General features: G+C 44.6%; 1 protein-coding gene across 1 annotated transcript in view; it reads right to left on the reverse strand.

Moving 5' to 3' along the window:
- LNX1 (ligand of numb-protein X 1) overlaps positions 1 to 17,184 on the reverse strand; it is a 107,285-nt gene that overhangs the window by 12,084 nt on the left and 78,017 nt on the right. The window contains exon 6 of the mRNA XM_055138055.1: positions 4,950 to 5,081. Within this exon, the coding sequence (XP_054994030.1) occupies positions 4,950 to 5,081 (132 nt within the window). The remainder of the gene's footprint in view (positions 1 to 4,949; positions 5,082 to 17,184) is intronic.

The following is a 17,184-nucleotide window of genomic DNA, read 5'->3' on the forward strand; positions in this document are numbered from 1 at the left end:
TATCTGTAACACATTAACACTTTATCCAATCTCTAAGATAAAGTAATGACTCAAAACATAGCTTATTTTAGAACAGAAAATTAAGGGGCCAGGGTGATAATACAGTAGGTAGGGTACTTGCTTTGCATGTGGCAGACCCAGGTTAGATCCCTGGCATCCATATCGTCCCCTGTGCACTGCCAGGAGTCATCCCTAAATGCAAAGCCAGGAGTAATCCCTGAGCATCACCAGGTGTGGCCCATAATAAACAAAAACAAAAAAAACAAATAATAGAAATGAAAACAATGTAAAAAATAAATGAGAAAAATGGTGTCAGTATACACTCCTTGTACAAAAAGATAGAGGGATAAGAATTTTTATCAGTACTTGTATTTTCAATAAAGAAAATAAGGGGTACTATCGGGGTGGAGGTGAGGACCAAACAAATCAGATAGCCAGGGACTTCTTATAGCACACTTTCCATTTCTCAAAAACTGTGAATATATTATGCAGTCAACAAATAAATTATAATTGAGGACACCTCGACTTTTGATGCATCTATGAGCTCATGCTCTTCCCTGGTTAGAATTACCCGTATCTGCTTTCATGGCCTTATGAAAGATGATAGTGACCTGTGACTCTGCCCCCCCCTCCACCCTGCATATAGAATCAGCACACCAAAGAAGCAAAGTAAAGGTTTGTCACACAAACAAATACATTTTAAATTGCTATGATATTTTCAAGGGGTAGTAATAGAGTAATAAGTCATCAATTAAAAATACGTGCAATTTAAAAAATAAATTTAAAAAAAGGACAAAGTTTGTGATACCATGACTATTTGCAATGTCTGGACTGTGTTTCTATTAACCCCTAAAACTTGGGGAGCTCTGGAGATCAGTCTATCGGACAAGGGCTGTGAAACTGAAATGGAACTTCCTTCAGTGAAAAGTTTCAAAAATAGAATAAATGAGCAGCAGGATGAATACGGGCATCGCCACGCTCCTGCCAAGGTGAGAGGAGAGTTGAAGGGCACTCTCAAGGTCCAGAGCCTCCCTTCCCTTGAGGAAAGATGCAGATACTCCGCAGCATCACCAACACCTGTCACAGGGATTCCCTTGGCAGTGCCAGGCCCCACAACCGGAGGCAGAGGTCTACAGCAAGACTCGTCAGCTCAATCCTGCTCATCTTCCTAAAGCACGTGATCCCCACACAGAGAGAGCTTAACACCATGTTTCTATCTGGGAGCCAGGAGTTACAGAGGGTTCGTGGGTCAATCTCCCAAGTTATGTCACAGAAGTGAGTATGATATAGAAAACAAAGGCACCTCTTCATATTTTTTGAAAGAACATATACAGGGCTAGAGCGATAGTACAGCAGGGAGGGGGCTTGCCTTGCACTGAACTTGGGTTCGATCCCCAGTGCCAGATATGGTCCCCCAAGTCCCACCAGGAGTGATCCCTCAGTGCAAAGCCAGGAGCAAGTCCTGAGCACCACTGGATGTGACACAAAAATAAAAACAAAAGAATATATGTTACTACATTCATTCAGAAGGACCAAGATGAAGTATCTTTTGAACTATGCCAAAAGTGACAGTAACTTCTCTCCAGCCTCTCCACGACTTAGTGAGACCTTCCTGATTTTGTTGCAAATAAATGTTGGCTGAATAACATGAAGACGGGATGGATACTTCTTTAGCAAAAAGAAAACAGTATCTGCTACCTACTAAAATACTACTAAAATTGCCTTTTAGAGGCAATAAATATCCAGGATCAACTGAGCTACCCATTTTCAATAACTCAGGAAAATGAAAGGAAGGCTGATGGCCTAATTTTTCCATTAAGATCTTAACTATTGCAGTGGCTAGAGAGCGTCACCCAAATCAATTCTGTCAAATAAAATTCAAGACCTATAAAATGGGACTGCTGAAGCCCACGCACTCCTGGCCTCAGAGTGCATGATTTATGCTGAGGCCAATTTTCTGGAGAGCCGTGTTCTCTCACTCTCCTCAGCGTTTCCTGAACACTCTGGCTGCAAGGGAGCAAAGAGGATTTATGGACACCCGCAGGCTCAGTATAAACGGCTGGCTGGGACATCCCAAATAAGAGACGCACCCATGTGTCCCCCTGTCTCCAAAAGCCATCAGCTAGAGGCCACGTTAGGAAGTGTCCCATGAGCCCTTCCTTTCTACCCAGGTAACCTAGAATGGGGAGAAGAATCAGATATGGCAAGGGTGTTCTTCTCCCCCATTCATTCCCCTCCCTCGGAGGCCTCTGCATGTCCTCTCCTATTTACAGATGTGATTCATTATGAAATAGTTCTATCACTGTCAATGTCACTGTCACTGTCATCCCGTTGCTCATTGATTTGCTCGAGCGGGCACCAGTAACGTCTCCATTGTGAGATTTGTTGTTACTGTGTTTGGCATATCGGATATGCCACAGGGAGCTTGCCAGGCTCTGCCGTGCGGGCGAGATACTCTCGGTAGCGTGCCAGGCTCTCCGAGAGGGGCAGAGGAATTGAACACGGGTCGACTGCCTGCAAGGCAAATGCCCTACCGCTGTGCTATCGCTCCAGCCCATGAAATAGTTCAAACTGGTTAAAAAACATCAGGAGGCTGGAGAGATAGTCCTAAGGCGCTTGCTGGGCATGCAGCCAACCCTGGGCTGGTCTCCGGTACCGTATATAATCCCTTACGCCTCAGCAGGAGTGATCCCCAAGCACAGTGCCAGGAGTAAGCCCCGAGAAGTGCCAGGTGAGGCCTTACAACAAAACAAACAAACAAGTATCATGGTTTTCTGGGAACTTACCTCCTAGCTATAAAAATACTCACATTGGAGAGTACTTGCTTTAAATGTTTAAAAATAAAACTTGTTTTAGACATACAGAAAAGAGAGCCAGGCAAACACAGAGACTGCCCAGGGGCCCTAACAGTCCAGGGTCAGGAGCATACACTCTGAGCACCTTAGAAGTCCCCCCCGCCCCCCGGACCTTGTGAGTCAAGCCCCTTCCCCCTCTCTAAGAGAGAACTTCGACCTCCACTCCATGCCTCTTACTTTCACTCCCCCCTTGGCGGGACACTTTCCAGCCTCACAAATCCTGGTTTGCCTTCTCTGGTATTCCTTTGAATCATTTAAACTTCTTTTCAAAAAGTCCTGTTGTTACTTAAATAAAACAAAACTTTAGTAGCACCATAAAACATGAAATCAAAGAGCCACATGTCTTAATTTTATTTTCAATATGCCACTATGTGTATGCATGTGAGGGAATTTCAGCAGGCAGATAGAGCTATAAAATGAAAATAATCACCATTCCCTGCCAGACCCGTTGCTGTGTGTGTTTTCCAGGAAGTGGACACGTGGTGGAGAATGGGGGGGAGGTACAGAAAAATTCTGATCAAATCCTACTGGCTCATTCCATGGCTCATGATGGGTAGGTGGGAGGGGTAAGATGTTCTAAAACCAGAGTGCTGGAAGGAGTTTCCTTCCTAGCAGTCTACTAAACTAGAATAGAATACTGTCTCTTTTTTTTTTTTTTTTTTTGCTTTTTTTGGGTCACACCCAGCGATGCTCAGGGGTTACTCCTGGCTTTGCACTCAGGAATTACTCCTGGCAGTGCTTGGGGAACCATATGGGATGCCGGGGATCGAACCCGGGTCGGCCGCGTGCAAGGCAAACGCCCTACCCGCTGTGCTATCGCTCCGGCCCCCGAATAGAATACTGTCTTGTTAATTAAACACTAATTATATGAAAACTTTAATTAATTGAATAAACTAGTTTTCTATTCCAAAATGCCATTGGTTTGACTTAAACATGCTGATGATATTTACCAGTGAAAAGACACCAGGGAGTCCTTACCCATAACATTTTTAGCAGGATGTACTTGATGGCTGTCTAGATGGCTTATTGCAAATAAAACTGCAATTTATAGATTTATGGTACAGAGCTGGCCAGAACAAGGAGAGGGGATGTGGCCTTATAAGTTATGTAAATAAAGCAGACATTCAAAAATATATATATTGACTGTTGTTTCTGCATACACTGCTCAAAGATTTAACTCGTAACTTCTTCCAAACCAAATTATTTCTTGGTGGTAATGTTGACTCTGTTAGGACGAGAATGGGCTACCTATAAGTAGGTTTTTAAAAATTTTACAAATGATTGTAATGGAACCAGATCCAAGGAGGAATGATGGCTAGAAATTCACTGTGATCCCAACGAGATACTAATCCAAGACTTCTAGGATGCTAAAGCTATCTCAAGCCAGTGGGACACTGTTTAGACAGCCATTCTCAAGGAGTGGCTGTCTAAACAATACAAAAACACAAATACAAACTGGGCTGAGAATCAACTCATTGAAAGAGAAGTTGAAAATTGCTGGCCTGAAGGATGGATTCTACCTATAGGAAGATGGGGTCTTTCTTGCCCTCTTTTGAATCTTTTCAGGATATGAATGCATCAGATAGCACATGCCGTCTCAGGCTGGCCTCTATCTGCCCTCCTCCCTAATGCCAGAGGAGCTGCAGACTTCTCCTGATCTTTCGGGACCCTTCTGCAGAAATAGACTGGAAGGAGCAAGAGGAACCCTTATTTCCATTTATGGGCAGACAGGGAACTTCAAAAGCCAAAAACCAAGCTGACCTCTTGTTTAATTTCAAAATGAATGGAAACCAGTCATTCAGCAGAATGGCTATTGGAAAAACATGACACCTATTTGATTTACGCTAGCCCCTCGGGCCCACGCTGAGGCCTGGGAGGTCAGCTTTCGGAACATTCCTGCACATTCCCTGCTCCTGCCTAGACACGAGACACCTGTCATCTCCCCAGATCCTGAAGACGGAACGTGGGCCTTTCAGTCTTGCAGGCCAAATAGCATGTCTTTATGTGATGAACTCCAGAGAACACACGCTGAAGAGAAAGGTGGGCAGCTGCGCCCGGGAAACTCTCCTCGCAGGGACCCTGGGCGGCCCTTACCTTCCGAGTGTTGCTCCGGTCCCCTGGCTCTGGGGACCTGCTGCCGTTGCTCCAGCTGCCCTCATGGAAGATGTCAGGACTGTGGGGGCGAAGTTGGCGGGACACGATGAGATGAACACGCCTCTCACTGGCCTGAGGGAGAAGACACAGGTGTCAGTCCTGGAGTATCCCCCAGCTAAAGCAGCAAGCCCGTAGGGCTGCCCAAGATGGGAGCTTGCTTTTACTTTTTCTGTACCTGGAAAAAAAAATAAGTTCCTAGAGCCGGAAAGAGGGCTTAGGAAGGAAGGCACTTGCCTTGCATGGGGCTGTGGTGGTTTACATACCCAGTGCCACATAGAACCAGGAATAGTCCCTGAGAACCGATGGCATGTCCACCCCAACAGAAAATGGAAAGAAAGAAAAAATTGTCTTTTTCATTTTGGAGATTCTTCACAAAAACTAAGAATAAAGCTACAAGATGACCCCAAAAATCCCACTGCTTGGTATCAACCCATAACACACAAAAACATTGATTCAAAGACACACACACATCTATGTTCCTGGCAGCACTTAGGACAAGAGGCAAGATATGGCAGCGATGGAGGTATCCAGCTACAGAAGAGTGGATAATCAAGTGATGTCTAGTTTGTTATTTCAGCCACAAAGAAGTATAAGATCATGCAATCTGATGCAACTTGGATGGAACTGGAGGATGTTATATTAAGTGAGAAGGACAATTAGTTCTCACTCATCTGTGGCATACAGAATACCTTGTCTGGAGAGTAGCAAAGGTGGGCAAAACACTCACTCTAGGTTACAGGAACCAAAATGCCAAGGAAGGAGAGAAACAGAAAAGGGGAGCAACAAATAAAGGTCTAGGTGTATTATAGGGACAAGGGTCAGGGCCCTCGGGCGTCTCTATGGAGTAGAGATGACTTATCTATACACAGTGAAACCCCGGATGGGGCAATTCTGTAAGCACAGGCCCCAAACGACACGGACTAAACTTTAAAATGTAACTGTCAGGGAGTCAGGTCGGGGGAAGGATGGAGACACAGGGTGTGTGGGAATGGAGGTGGGAACACTGTAAGCCTGAAACCCAGAGTGGACGATTATGTAAATCATGTGTCTAAATAAACAAAAGGGGAAGAAAAGGTTTCTTGTATTTTTTTTTGTGGCAGCATCTGTGTGTGTGTGTGTGTGTGTGTGTGTGTGTGTGTGTGTAATTTGGCAAGATCATGAATGACCTTTTCTCTCTCCTTAAAAATTGGGTCATGAAGATCATTTCAAGGAAAAAACTGGGAAAGGATGTTTTTGAAAAGAGAAAGAAATAATATAAATCAGTCTCCCTGGTGGACTAAGCGGATGTAGCCAGAGGACCTCATCGAGGCCAGAGTGAGTCAGATGTGCGGGTGGTTGAGGTCTAGTTAGATCTGACTGATGGGACCCGTAGAAAGACCAGGTCGGAGGATCAGGAAAGTTTGGAGAAGAGTAAATTCTGGGGCAGACCTAGAGAAACATCCTGCTAGTCTCTTCCTCTCATCCCTGGGATGCTCACAGCCACAACAGCGTCGGACCTGGACCAGCCTGACCTCTTCCTCCTCAGATCCGCTTATCAGACACTAGAAAAAGCAGCCTATGAGGGGGAATTATGCCACGCTCTGCCCCACCAGCTCAGCCTGGGAGCAGAGATAGTGGCCTCCAGCCTCCCTCCCTCTTTCTTCACAGCCTCTAACTTTCCCATCTTAGGAGACAGGGGGATCTTGTGAAGTGTGTATTTATATTCTCCTTCCCTTTTGTTTTTGTTGTAGATGTTGCAGTGATGAAAGTAGGGAGGGAGGCTGAGCCCACACTCAATCGTGGTATTCATACACATTAGTTGAGGTGCATGCACACACACACAATCACACACACTCACGCACGCACACATGATTGTGGTACAGTAAGGAGTGCATACTTGGTTGTGGTTCTGGGGCTCCCAGACAGGAGAGCCACCTAGATCATGCTAGGTGCAAGGAGGGCAGTGCCTGGGATTGAACCAAGGCCTCAGACATGCAGACTTGGCCATTAAATCAGGTCCCGAGAGGCCTTTGTTTCTTTTTTTTTGCGGGGGGGCTTTTTGGGTCACACCTGGCGATGCACAGCGGTTACTCCTGGCTCTGCACTCAGGAATTACTCCTGGCGGTGCTCAGGGGACCATATGGGATGCTGGGAATCAAACCTGGGTCGGTTGTGTGCAAGGCAAACGCCCTAGCCGCTGTGCTATTGCTCCAGCCCCAGGCCTTTGTTTCTTTGTATTTGGTTTTTGGTTTGGGGGCCACAACCAACACCTGTGCTCAGAGCTTACTCCTGGTCCTGTGGTCAAGAATCACTTCTGGAAGTTCTTGGAGGCGCATATTCAGTGCTGGAGATGAAACCCGTAGAGCAACCAAACCTCCCGTGCTTACCCCTTATAGCACCTTGTTTTGTCAAACTAAGAATTCCACCAACGACAGGCTGGAGCAATAGTACAGCAGCAAGGGCTTGTGCCTTGCACACAGCCAACGTGGGTTTGGTCCCCTGTATCCCCTATGGTATGCTGAGCATGCTAGGAGTGATCCCCGAGTGCAGAGGCAGAAGTTGTCTCTGAGCACTGTAAGATGTGGACCCCAAACTAGAAAGAAACAAAGAAAAAAAGAGAGAGCTCCATCAATGAAACCAGGACCCCAAAACTATCCAATAGCAACAAATTTTCAAGAGTTCACATCTCATGCTACAAATGTCTCTTCCTGCTTTTTCTCTGGAAACTTGGTTGCCGTTCAGCGTCTGCCAGTTTTGTGAATGTTGTACAGCACCTCAACAGCATGGCAAGGGTCTGTGGTAAACATCTTGGGGGACCTGGGTCAGAGCTGAGTTGATTTCTCCCAAGATTCAGAAAGTCTAGCCTCATGGAACACCATATCTCTTTTGCCTCAACCCTTCACTCACTTGCCTTCACATCCTGCCCAGACATCATTTCCTCTCTGCAACCCACCTACAGCTTACATGCCTGCCCCTTCCTCTGTTCCTCTTGAATTCTGGAGTGCCCCTGCTAACACTTACAACTCATGTCAGAATGGAACAGACGCCGTAGCTCCATCAACCAAAAAATGACACAGTGGACTATGGTTTTCACCAACTAAGTTCAGGGTTTGGAAGGGTATTTAGTCACAATCGTCCCTTTGTACTGTTAAGCTGCATTCACCTTCGTGATGATCACTGGTAACTCTCTGAAGCAAAAATGACTAAAAGAGGGCAACCAGAGCTAGAGTACAGCAGGTGGGGGTGTTTGCTTTGCATGCGGCCAACCCGAGGTTGATATCCGGCACCCCATATCATCCCGTAAACCTCACCAGGTGTGATTCCTGAGCACAGAGCCTGGAGTAAGTTCTGAGCACTGCTGGATGTGGCCCAGAAACCACCACCACCAGAACTAAAAGACAAGAAATGGTGGGGTCATGGATGTAGCTCAGTGGAACAGCACTTGCCTACCCTGTACAAGGACCTGGGTTCTATCCCCAGCACTGCAAAAAAGAAAAAAAAAGGTGGCAAACATCCAAGTGAAAAGTTCATTGCCAAGTCCAAATGAGCAGATTTTCTTGAGGGAAACGCCAGTGTTGGAAGGCTTGCCCCAGAGCGTTTGTGTCTTGGCCTGCATATGGCATCATGCTCGTTCTAGACAAGCAGCATGGCCTGAGCTCTTCACAAGGATGGAGAGAGTGTGAGACAAGTCTGTTGAATCCACCAGCCAGGCAAAAATCCAAGGAACAAAACGCTAAGGAGCAGCCTGCAGGAATAATTTTTGAGCACAACTTTCTTGCTGCATTTTCCAATGCCAACTTCAGTATTAAGTTGTTGGCAGGAACGGCACTCTAATAAATAACTCTGGGATCAATTTACTGGGATATAAATTCTCTGCAAGACTGGATCCAGGGCTGTTACCAGCCACCCAGTAAATCGCTCACCAGGAGAGTATTCAAAGCGCTTCAGCAGAGTTTGGAGCCATAAAGTGGACAATGGGCTAATGTCTTTGTCCTGGCTCTTGCTCTCTGGAGCATCTGGCTTCGGTGTTAAGGAACAGCTCTTTCTTGCTACTGGTATGAACCTAGTGTGAAGTGTGAAATGGAGGGTGAAGGGGAGACTGAAAGACTGGAGCTGGGAAGGGCAGAGCTTGCTTATGACATACCCATGCAATGGATGCAGCAGCCCTGTCATTATTTTATTTTATATTTCTCTCTCTCTCTCTCTCTCTTTCTCTCTCTCTCACCCACATCTGGTGTTTGCTCAGGAGCTAGATCTAACTCTGTTCTTGGTGCTCTGTCCTGGCAGGGCTGGGGGACCAGGCGGTGCTGGGGCTTGAACCGGAGCTGCTGCATTGCCCCTTAGTCCTTGATGGTTTTCTCTTCTTCCTCCCTGATACATGTAGGATTTTCCTCTCCCTGAATTTGGATGCAGGCAAATATTGGACACAGAGGTTATGAATTGCAGAGCCTGGTGGTGGTACCATATACCATCATACGGTATACCATATATACCATATAGTGGTACCATATACCAGGACTCTTACTTTTCCAAGAGTCCTGCCATCAAGCTCCTTTTTATTTTTCTGAAGGGCTTCATGTTTCTGGAGGGACCATGTTCTCCCTGATGAGCCTTCACCAGTAGATACAGCTCCCAATGAAGGTCTTGTACCTTGCTGACCCAGCCTGCTCTGGGCCAGGTATTTTCCTAAGAGCCTTGGGGATGCATGCTACTTGTCCCTGACTGAGATAACCAGAAACAGGGCCATGAAAAAGGCTAGGAAATGCATATCCGAGCCTCCAAGAGTGGAAGCAAGCACTTTTAGCCAAGGAAATAGAAAAAACACAAAATTTGAATTTAAAAAAGTGACAGAAAAGGAGGAGGTGCATTTCTGATGGAAAGACTTGTTTCTTTGTTGTTTTGTTTCATGATAACTGTTTCTCTGTCTTTTGCAATTGGGCTCAAAATGGGAGGGAGTAAGCCAGGTTCAGCAGCTTCTCTATTTTATTCTGATGACAATACATTTCCACCTCTGGCATTGGGAAGGGTCTTCTCACGGGGAAGCTGTAAGCCAGGTCTCCTATCTCATTCAGCCCGGAGATTCCTTTTTCTTTGAAATCCACTCTGAGCAGACCGGCTCATGTTGTCAGGATGCAACATAGACTGGAAATTTCACAGAGTAGAGAGACAGAAGCTGAAGATGACACTGCACAAGGACGCAGGTGAGGCATTTGCAGGGCTCTGCCCAGTCACTGCTCAGGCCCACTACTCAGCCAGTGATAACCAGGCAGGACAAGAGCAGATAGAGTACCTTGCTTCCAGATGTAAATGCCTCAACTGGCCCAAGGCCTCACCTCTTCAATTGGAAAGAAAGATTGGATTTAAACTCGCTGCATTACAGTATTTGCTGCTGCTTTTGCTGTGGGGTGTGTGTGTGTGTGTGTGTGTGTGTGTGTGTGTGTGTGTGTGTGTGTGTGTGTGTGCGCACGCGCGTATGCATGCATGTATACATGTATATGTGAGATGAGGTATCTTTGCAGCAGTGTTCAGGGGCCCCATGTACTCTCCCAGTGGCACTTAGCCCAGGTGATGGTGATGCAGTACCGCTGAGTCAGTAGCACTTAGGGGCCACAAGGGACACACCTGTAGTGCTCGGGATTGACTTTGGGCCCTTGTGCATGAAAGCTCCTGACTCCAGAGCTATTTCCTTAGCTCCCAACATCAGAATTTTTTTTTTTTTTGCTTTTTGGGTCACACCCAACGATGCTCAGGGGTTACTCCTGGCTCTGCACTCTACTCCTGGCAGTGCTTGGGGGACCATATGGGATGCCGGGGATCAAACCTGGGTCAGCCGCGTACAAGGCAAACGCCCTACCCGCTGTACTATTGCTCTGGCCCCAGCAACATCGGAACTTTTTAACAACCTTTTATATTTAAAAACATCTATTCCACATCTCAATTCTTTACTAGTTTCTTTTCTAAAGATGAAAGTCAAACCATCTGGTTTTAACCTAATTTTTACTGTGAACCTCTACAGGCTCTTGTTTTAGTCTGCTTTTAGCTTCTCCTCCAGAAACTGCTCAAGTATCATTCTCACTTCATCTATCTTGCGCCTACAATGCCGAGGGGTTTGAGGAACTCAAGTTCTAGAAGGTTAGAAAGTCATGAATATGGAAGAGATGTCAGATGTAATCAAATCCAACATCTCCTAGACAGCTCCCTCTTCAATCACCCTATAAAACCCTTGCCAAGCTGCCACACAGCTCATGCACCCATATCCCTAATGAGCATAGATTGACTGGGTCCCAAGGCAGTGCAAGCTATTTTCAGAGACCACTAATTAGGAAGTCTGCTCTTAGGTTCAGTTTCAATTTGCCACTATCTTGTTTGTACATTGGTTCTAGTCATGGCCTCTGCGGCCACCCAAAATCAATTTCCATCTGACTACATACTTGAGGATAATTTCATTCTTCCCTCTTAGCTTTTCTCTATTCCAGGTCAAATATTCTTAGCATTCTGGACATCTTATAGCCTAGTTTTCCCTCTGGGAGAATGTGGCAAGCTACCGAGAGTTTCCTGCCCACATGGGAGGGTTTGGCAAACTCCCCATGGCGTACTCATATGCCAAAACCAGTAACAATAATGGGTCTCATTCCCCTGACCCTGAAAGAGCCTCCAATGTGGCACCGTTGGGAAGGACAAGTAAAGAGAACCTTCTAAAATCTCAGGGCTAGGACAAATGGAGACATTACTGAGACCGCTCAAAAAAATTGACAATCAACAGGATGATGATGATGATGATGATGATGATGATGATGATGATGATGATGATGATCTTTGATATTTACTGCTTTAAGTCCTTAAGAAAAAACACTCTGAACTCTGGATTTCCTCTCATAAAATCATGAGGGTTACGTATGTGTGTATCTTGTGCACACAGAACTGGATCTAGAAGATGAGTTCTGGTAGAGTTGGGGGCGGGGGTTTGCCTACAGACCAGTTACTCCCAGGATTTCACTGAGGGACTTCTCATTTTGCCACTTTATGTTGTACACAGGAAATGGGCTCTCTGCTGAAAATGGCCAAGAATTCTCAAAAAGTCTCTTTCTCCATTACTAATTGAAAAACTTATAGAGAGGGTCCCCATAACTTGCATGAAACACATCAGAGCAGGATTTCCTGGTTCTGAGATCAAATGATAATACATAAAACAATTTAGACATTAGAGAGGGTTGCTGATATGAGCTAGAAAAATACCACGCCCGTGAGCATTCATTTGACGTGGCAACATGATATGTAACGAGTCATGGAAACCAAGTTCTGCCTCTCACCCTCCTTCTAGGGAGCAAGAGAACTTCTGAGAAAAATACCTCTCATGGTGCCTGCCATAGAGGCAGGCTAGGGTGGGTGGGGGGTGGCCTGAAGGGGTTGAGGGGAAACTGGGGACACTGGTGCTGGGAAATGACACTGTGGGGGATAGGTGTTGGAACATTACATGACTGTAAGGCAATCATGAACAGCTTTGTAATGTTCTTTCTCATGATGATTTAATAAAAAAAATTTTAAAGGGAATGAAAGAAAGAAAAACACCTCTCATTCAGAAAAAAGTTGGGGATCCCAAATTAGAACTTCAGAATGAGCTAATGGACTATGAACTGACAATCTGTGTAAAATGAGGAGGGCAGAAACAAGTCTGGAGTTCCCTGTGAAAAACTATCGATCTGCACATAGCACCTGGCACGTGTCAAAAAGAGTTTGTGAAGATCTTGATCTGGACAGACAGTGGCAACTTGAGTGACCTAAGAGTGAGGCGCCTGAGTCTGGCAAAGGAAAGGAAAACCTCGGAGGTTTTGAGTAAAAGTGGTGAATAGGGTGTGAGAGGAGATTTGAGACAGCAAATTTGATCTATTTCCCCCACTAGACTGTAGCTCCATATCCACCCTTCCAGTCCCCAAAGTAAACCTTCAAAGGGCAAAGAAACCAATAATGACAAGGATCTGACTCAGAGGGGCTCATACAGGTGTCAGTGATGAGGCCAAAGGGAGAGCTGAATTCTTGGATTCCTGAATCTGCTGGCTGTTGTGTTAATAGAATGATTGCATTTTCTTTGCCCCAAATATCACTTCTTCTATGGCATGCTACACTCATGACCCTATTCCTTGGCTTTTTGCAGAGGGGATGTGTAGGTTGAAGGAAGGACAGTTCCAAGGGTAGTTCTGAGACACCCCCTCCCCCAAAGTTTGCAGTATACTGTACAAGTGATTCACTCATGAAATTCTGAGTTGAAATGCTGTAGAGTTTACCTAGGCAATGCTTTACAAATGCATGACATTTGGACCTTGAGAATTCAACTCCAGAAGAATGTTTTAAAATTTATGTATTGTTTAGTCTATGTGCATTGCATTTACTAACATACCATGTGAAGAAAGTTTGTTTAAATAGAGATTTGATTGTATATTAACTGTGCTGATCTGTTAAAAAGAAAACAAAACACAGACCTATCAGGCCTATTTCCCTCGTGGTTCTTGCTCACACGGGGAAATCTGAGTATTTCAATTACTGTGATAGTTTGGCCTTTTGTTCCAGGTATGCTGTAAAACTTAAGAGCAGGGATCAGAGATTTAGAACAATTGTAGGCAGTGTGAGCTGTGTGCGTACAATATTTGCTTTTGGATTCTTTCTAAAGACTTGTCCTACTCTTGGTTGATTAATTTGTGGCGCTGGACCTCAAACCCAGGGCCTCAGACATGAGGGACAAGTGTTTTACTGACAAGTCACATCCCCCACTCTCATATTCTTTTTTAAAGGTTTGAAGATCTAGTTGTCAATTTTCTTTGATTAAATATATATATATATACATATATATATATATATTGCTTTTTGGGTCACACCCGATGATGCTCAGGGGTTCCTCCTGGCTCTGTACTCAGAAATCACCCCTGGCGTTGCTCGGGGGACCATATGGGATTCTGGGACTCGAACCCGGGTCGGCTGCGTGCAAGGCAAATGCCCTACCCGCTGTGCTATCGCTCCAGCCCCTGATTAAATATTTTTATTTAGCTATTAGTTCATATAAAGATAAATCACACGCATGTCAACTCCTCATGAACACCCATCTTATCACCTATGCACAAAGGGCTTTGTATCTTTTGAGCTTTAGCTCAAGTCTGGAAATTGTCCAGGAAGAAAAGGAAAGTGTTTGGGGGGATGGGATGTTCAAATTTTAATTCCGTATTACTTTCTGGCTTAATTAACTGTCAATATTTGAACAGCAAGATAAACATAATCTTCTGATTCAGAATCATCAGTTGACCAGCATGTCTCAAAACAGGCCAGAGCTCTCAGAATGAATTGCTAGGTAGAAACACTCTGAATCAGGACACTTTGGGACGTTGAGATCTTTATTTCTTTCTTCCACAAGGTTTCCGATTGTGGCTGCCTATTTCTCTGTTCTGTTATTGTACCTCTGACCCTGGAGAGTCTCCCATGCTGTCTCTTCATACTGTTATTCTGGTTATGGTGCCCCCAGATCTGAAATTTGATGTTGTGGAAAAAGAAAAGTACTGGCTTGCTAAATAAGCCAACCATCCCCTATTTAAAGTGCCTGTTCCGAGTAACTGGATGAGGGAACGCAATGGTTTGAAGGGGGGATGCCTAGAGCACCTGTGACTCCAGAGTACAGGGAGGAGAAGGAAAGATACAGAGTGACGGGGAAGGGGAGAAGAGATAGATGAGAAACAACAGGGGCAGGGTTAAGGAATGATAGAGCCAAATATCCAAAGCACAGAGTCAACAACATTGAAGTTGTAAGGTCCAGACTTTTACAACCACATTAAAAAAGTTCTTGTCAAGATGGCAGGCTGGGGCTGAGGTGGGAGCAGGTAGGAGAGAGAATCTGGAGACACTGGTGGAGGGGAAGTTGACACCGGAGGTGGGACTGGTGTGTCAAAAAAAAAAAAAAACAACTACGAAAACTACGAATAACTGTGTAATTCATGGTGCTTTAATAAAATAAAATTTGGGGGTGGGGGAAATGAAGGGCCTGTTCCCCGAGTTTCTGACACTCAGGCTCACTCTGGGACTCGGCAGCAGGGTTGTTGCTGAGTAAGTTGAGGTTAAGGCTGCACATATGTAAAGTTGTTCAAACTTAAAACAGTTGTGGCTTCTCTGTAATAACTCTTTCCCTGAAATCATGTAGAAAGGGCAGAACGTGTGGTGCTTTGGGAGAAAATAAGACCAGAAGGACATGCTGTTTGGGAGTTTCTCTGTAAGGCAACTCTGTGCAATGCAGCCAAGGATTGGGAACTTGAGCCTCAACCTTTGAAGCGTATTTGTTCTAACCCCCCTCTGCTTGGTGTGTGTTACAAATATCATATAAATAAAATCTACTCCTTAAATTCCTTAAAGGACTCTTCCCAGAATTCCATTTTTTTGGTCATTTCTTTTTTAAGCTGCTTTGCTCCCAGTGCCTGCTGATAAAGTCTTTGGATTCTGTTTAGTGAGCAAAAGAGACTCTTAGCAAGACCTGTTGGTAGGTCTGATCTCTTTTCTGGAACAGACTTTCTCAGGAAAAAATTTCCCCTTCTATTATTAATCTATACAAGTAAAGCACCATGTATAAGTTAACCTATTCTAAATAACCAAGCAGAGGAGTTTTTCTTTGGTCTATTGTGATGCTATACCTGGCAAGTTCTCCCTAAGACTGTAGATGACTCTATTAAGAGTCAGTAAGTGTAATGAAATTGATGAGGGAAAAATAAGCACGATTAGAGCGTAGTTCTTCATGAAGGAGAAAATGAAGGGAGTTTCTCTTTCTCATAGGTTACTAAGGGAAAATTACCATTTTCTGTTCTCACCCACTGACACCTAGAGGCTAGCCTCACCTGCTTTGTCCTTCCTTGGTTGTAATGATGGAAAGTGAAGGAAGTATATGCCAAGTTCTGAGAAGCTAAGAACTATGAAACTCTCACTCACCCATTGTACTGACCATCCCTTGTCACATGGAAGGAGCTCAAAGAGATAAAAAAGCAGGTTCTATTCAAGGGACAAGTAGCATATTCTTATTCTCTGATAAATGGTTTGACAACAAATCCACACAAGATGGAATGAATGCAAAAATTATGCATTACGTATAATTACATTTCTATAACTTTACTCAGTTTGTTCATGTAACAAATAATTGAAGACCTGTTATTGCCAGGATTCTCTAAGTGCTTGAAAAAATTCTGTACTCTATAGGTATCAAGGATCTAATTTAAAGCAAACAGAATATATATGAGACCCTGGGTTGGAGCCATGCAAAACAAAAACAAAATCAACCCACAGTTATGTACACTATATTATTATAGGCAGACTGTAGGATAACATTGGTTTGTCTTTTCTGCCTTGCCATAGGGAGCTTAGGTTTACTGCGTTACTCCCATCACAGTGCTCACATTCCTTTGTGTTTATTTGTAACTTCTTTCCTTGTGCCCTGTTAACTTGTAAATATTGTTTTTTTCTTCTCCTTAAGTCCTTTGCATAGTTAATTCAGAGCAATGTCCTTTTTGTATGGGCACAGGAAGATAGTAAATGCTATGCTTTTGTAACATGGGAGTTAATTGACTCTCAATGATATTTACCTCCTGGACATCTGTTCTCTCAACTTAAGCCTCAGTTGCTGTAACTTCCTAGCACCCCCAAAAGCAGGGTCCCGACAAGGTGAACTTTGTGCTACCCTGGCATCGAGATGGGCCTGGCCAAAGTGCCATAATGCTTAACTATAAGTTAAGAGCTTGGTCATGGACAAATTCTGTCATGATCCAAAAAGTAATATCTAGATTCGGACTCTGCTAGGGTCAGAAATAATTAATCTGGCCTGACCAGATTAAGGCTTCCCTGGCCACTTTAGGGATTATACAGCAGGCAATAATCAAATAGTAGAAAAAATAAAAACTCAGACTGTAGTCTGAGTCTGTGACAAGATGCTCCCAGGAGAGCTGCCCTACAAGTCTCTTACTGTGTCCATACAAAAATAACTAATATTAAGATGTTAATTAAGATGTTAATCAAGTTATTGGACTAAGAAGACGAGGAACACCCCTGGTGATGTGTTTCTGCCCTTCAGCCTGATGGGCAGAAAGGAAGGGCTTTCTTATGTTGATTTTGCTATGGGACTGGGGGTAGCACTGGCCCAGAGTGTAGGGTGGAGAGGCGAGGCGTGGAGAGACGAGAGAGT

This window comes from Sorex araneus, chromosome 5, assembly GCF_027595985.1.
Source record: "Sorex araneus isolate mSorAra2 chromosome 5, mSorAra2.pri, whole genome shotgun sequence".
Classification (NCBI taxonomy): Eukaryota; Metazoa; Chordata; class Mammalia; order Eulipotyphla; family Soricidae; genus Sorex; species Sorex araneus.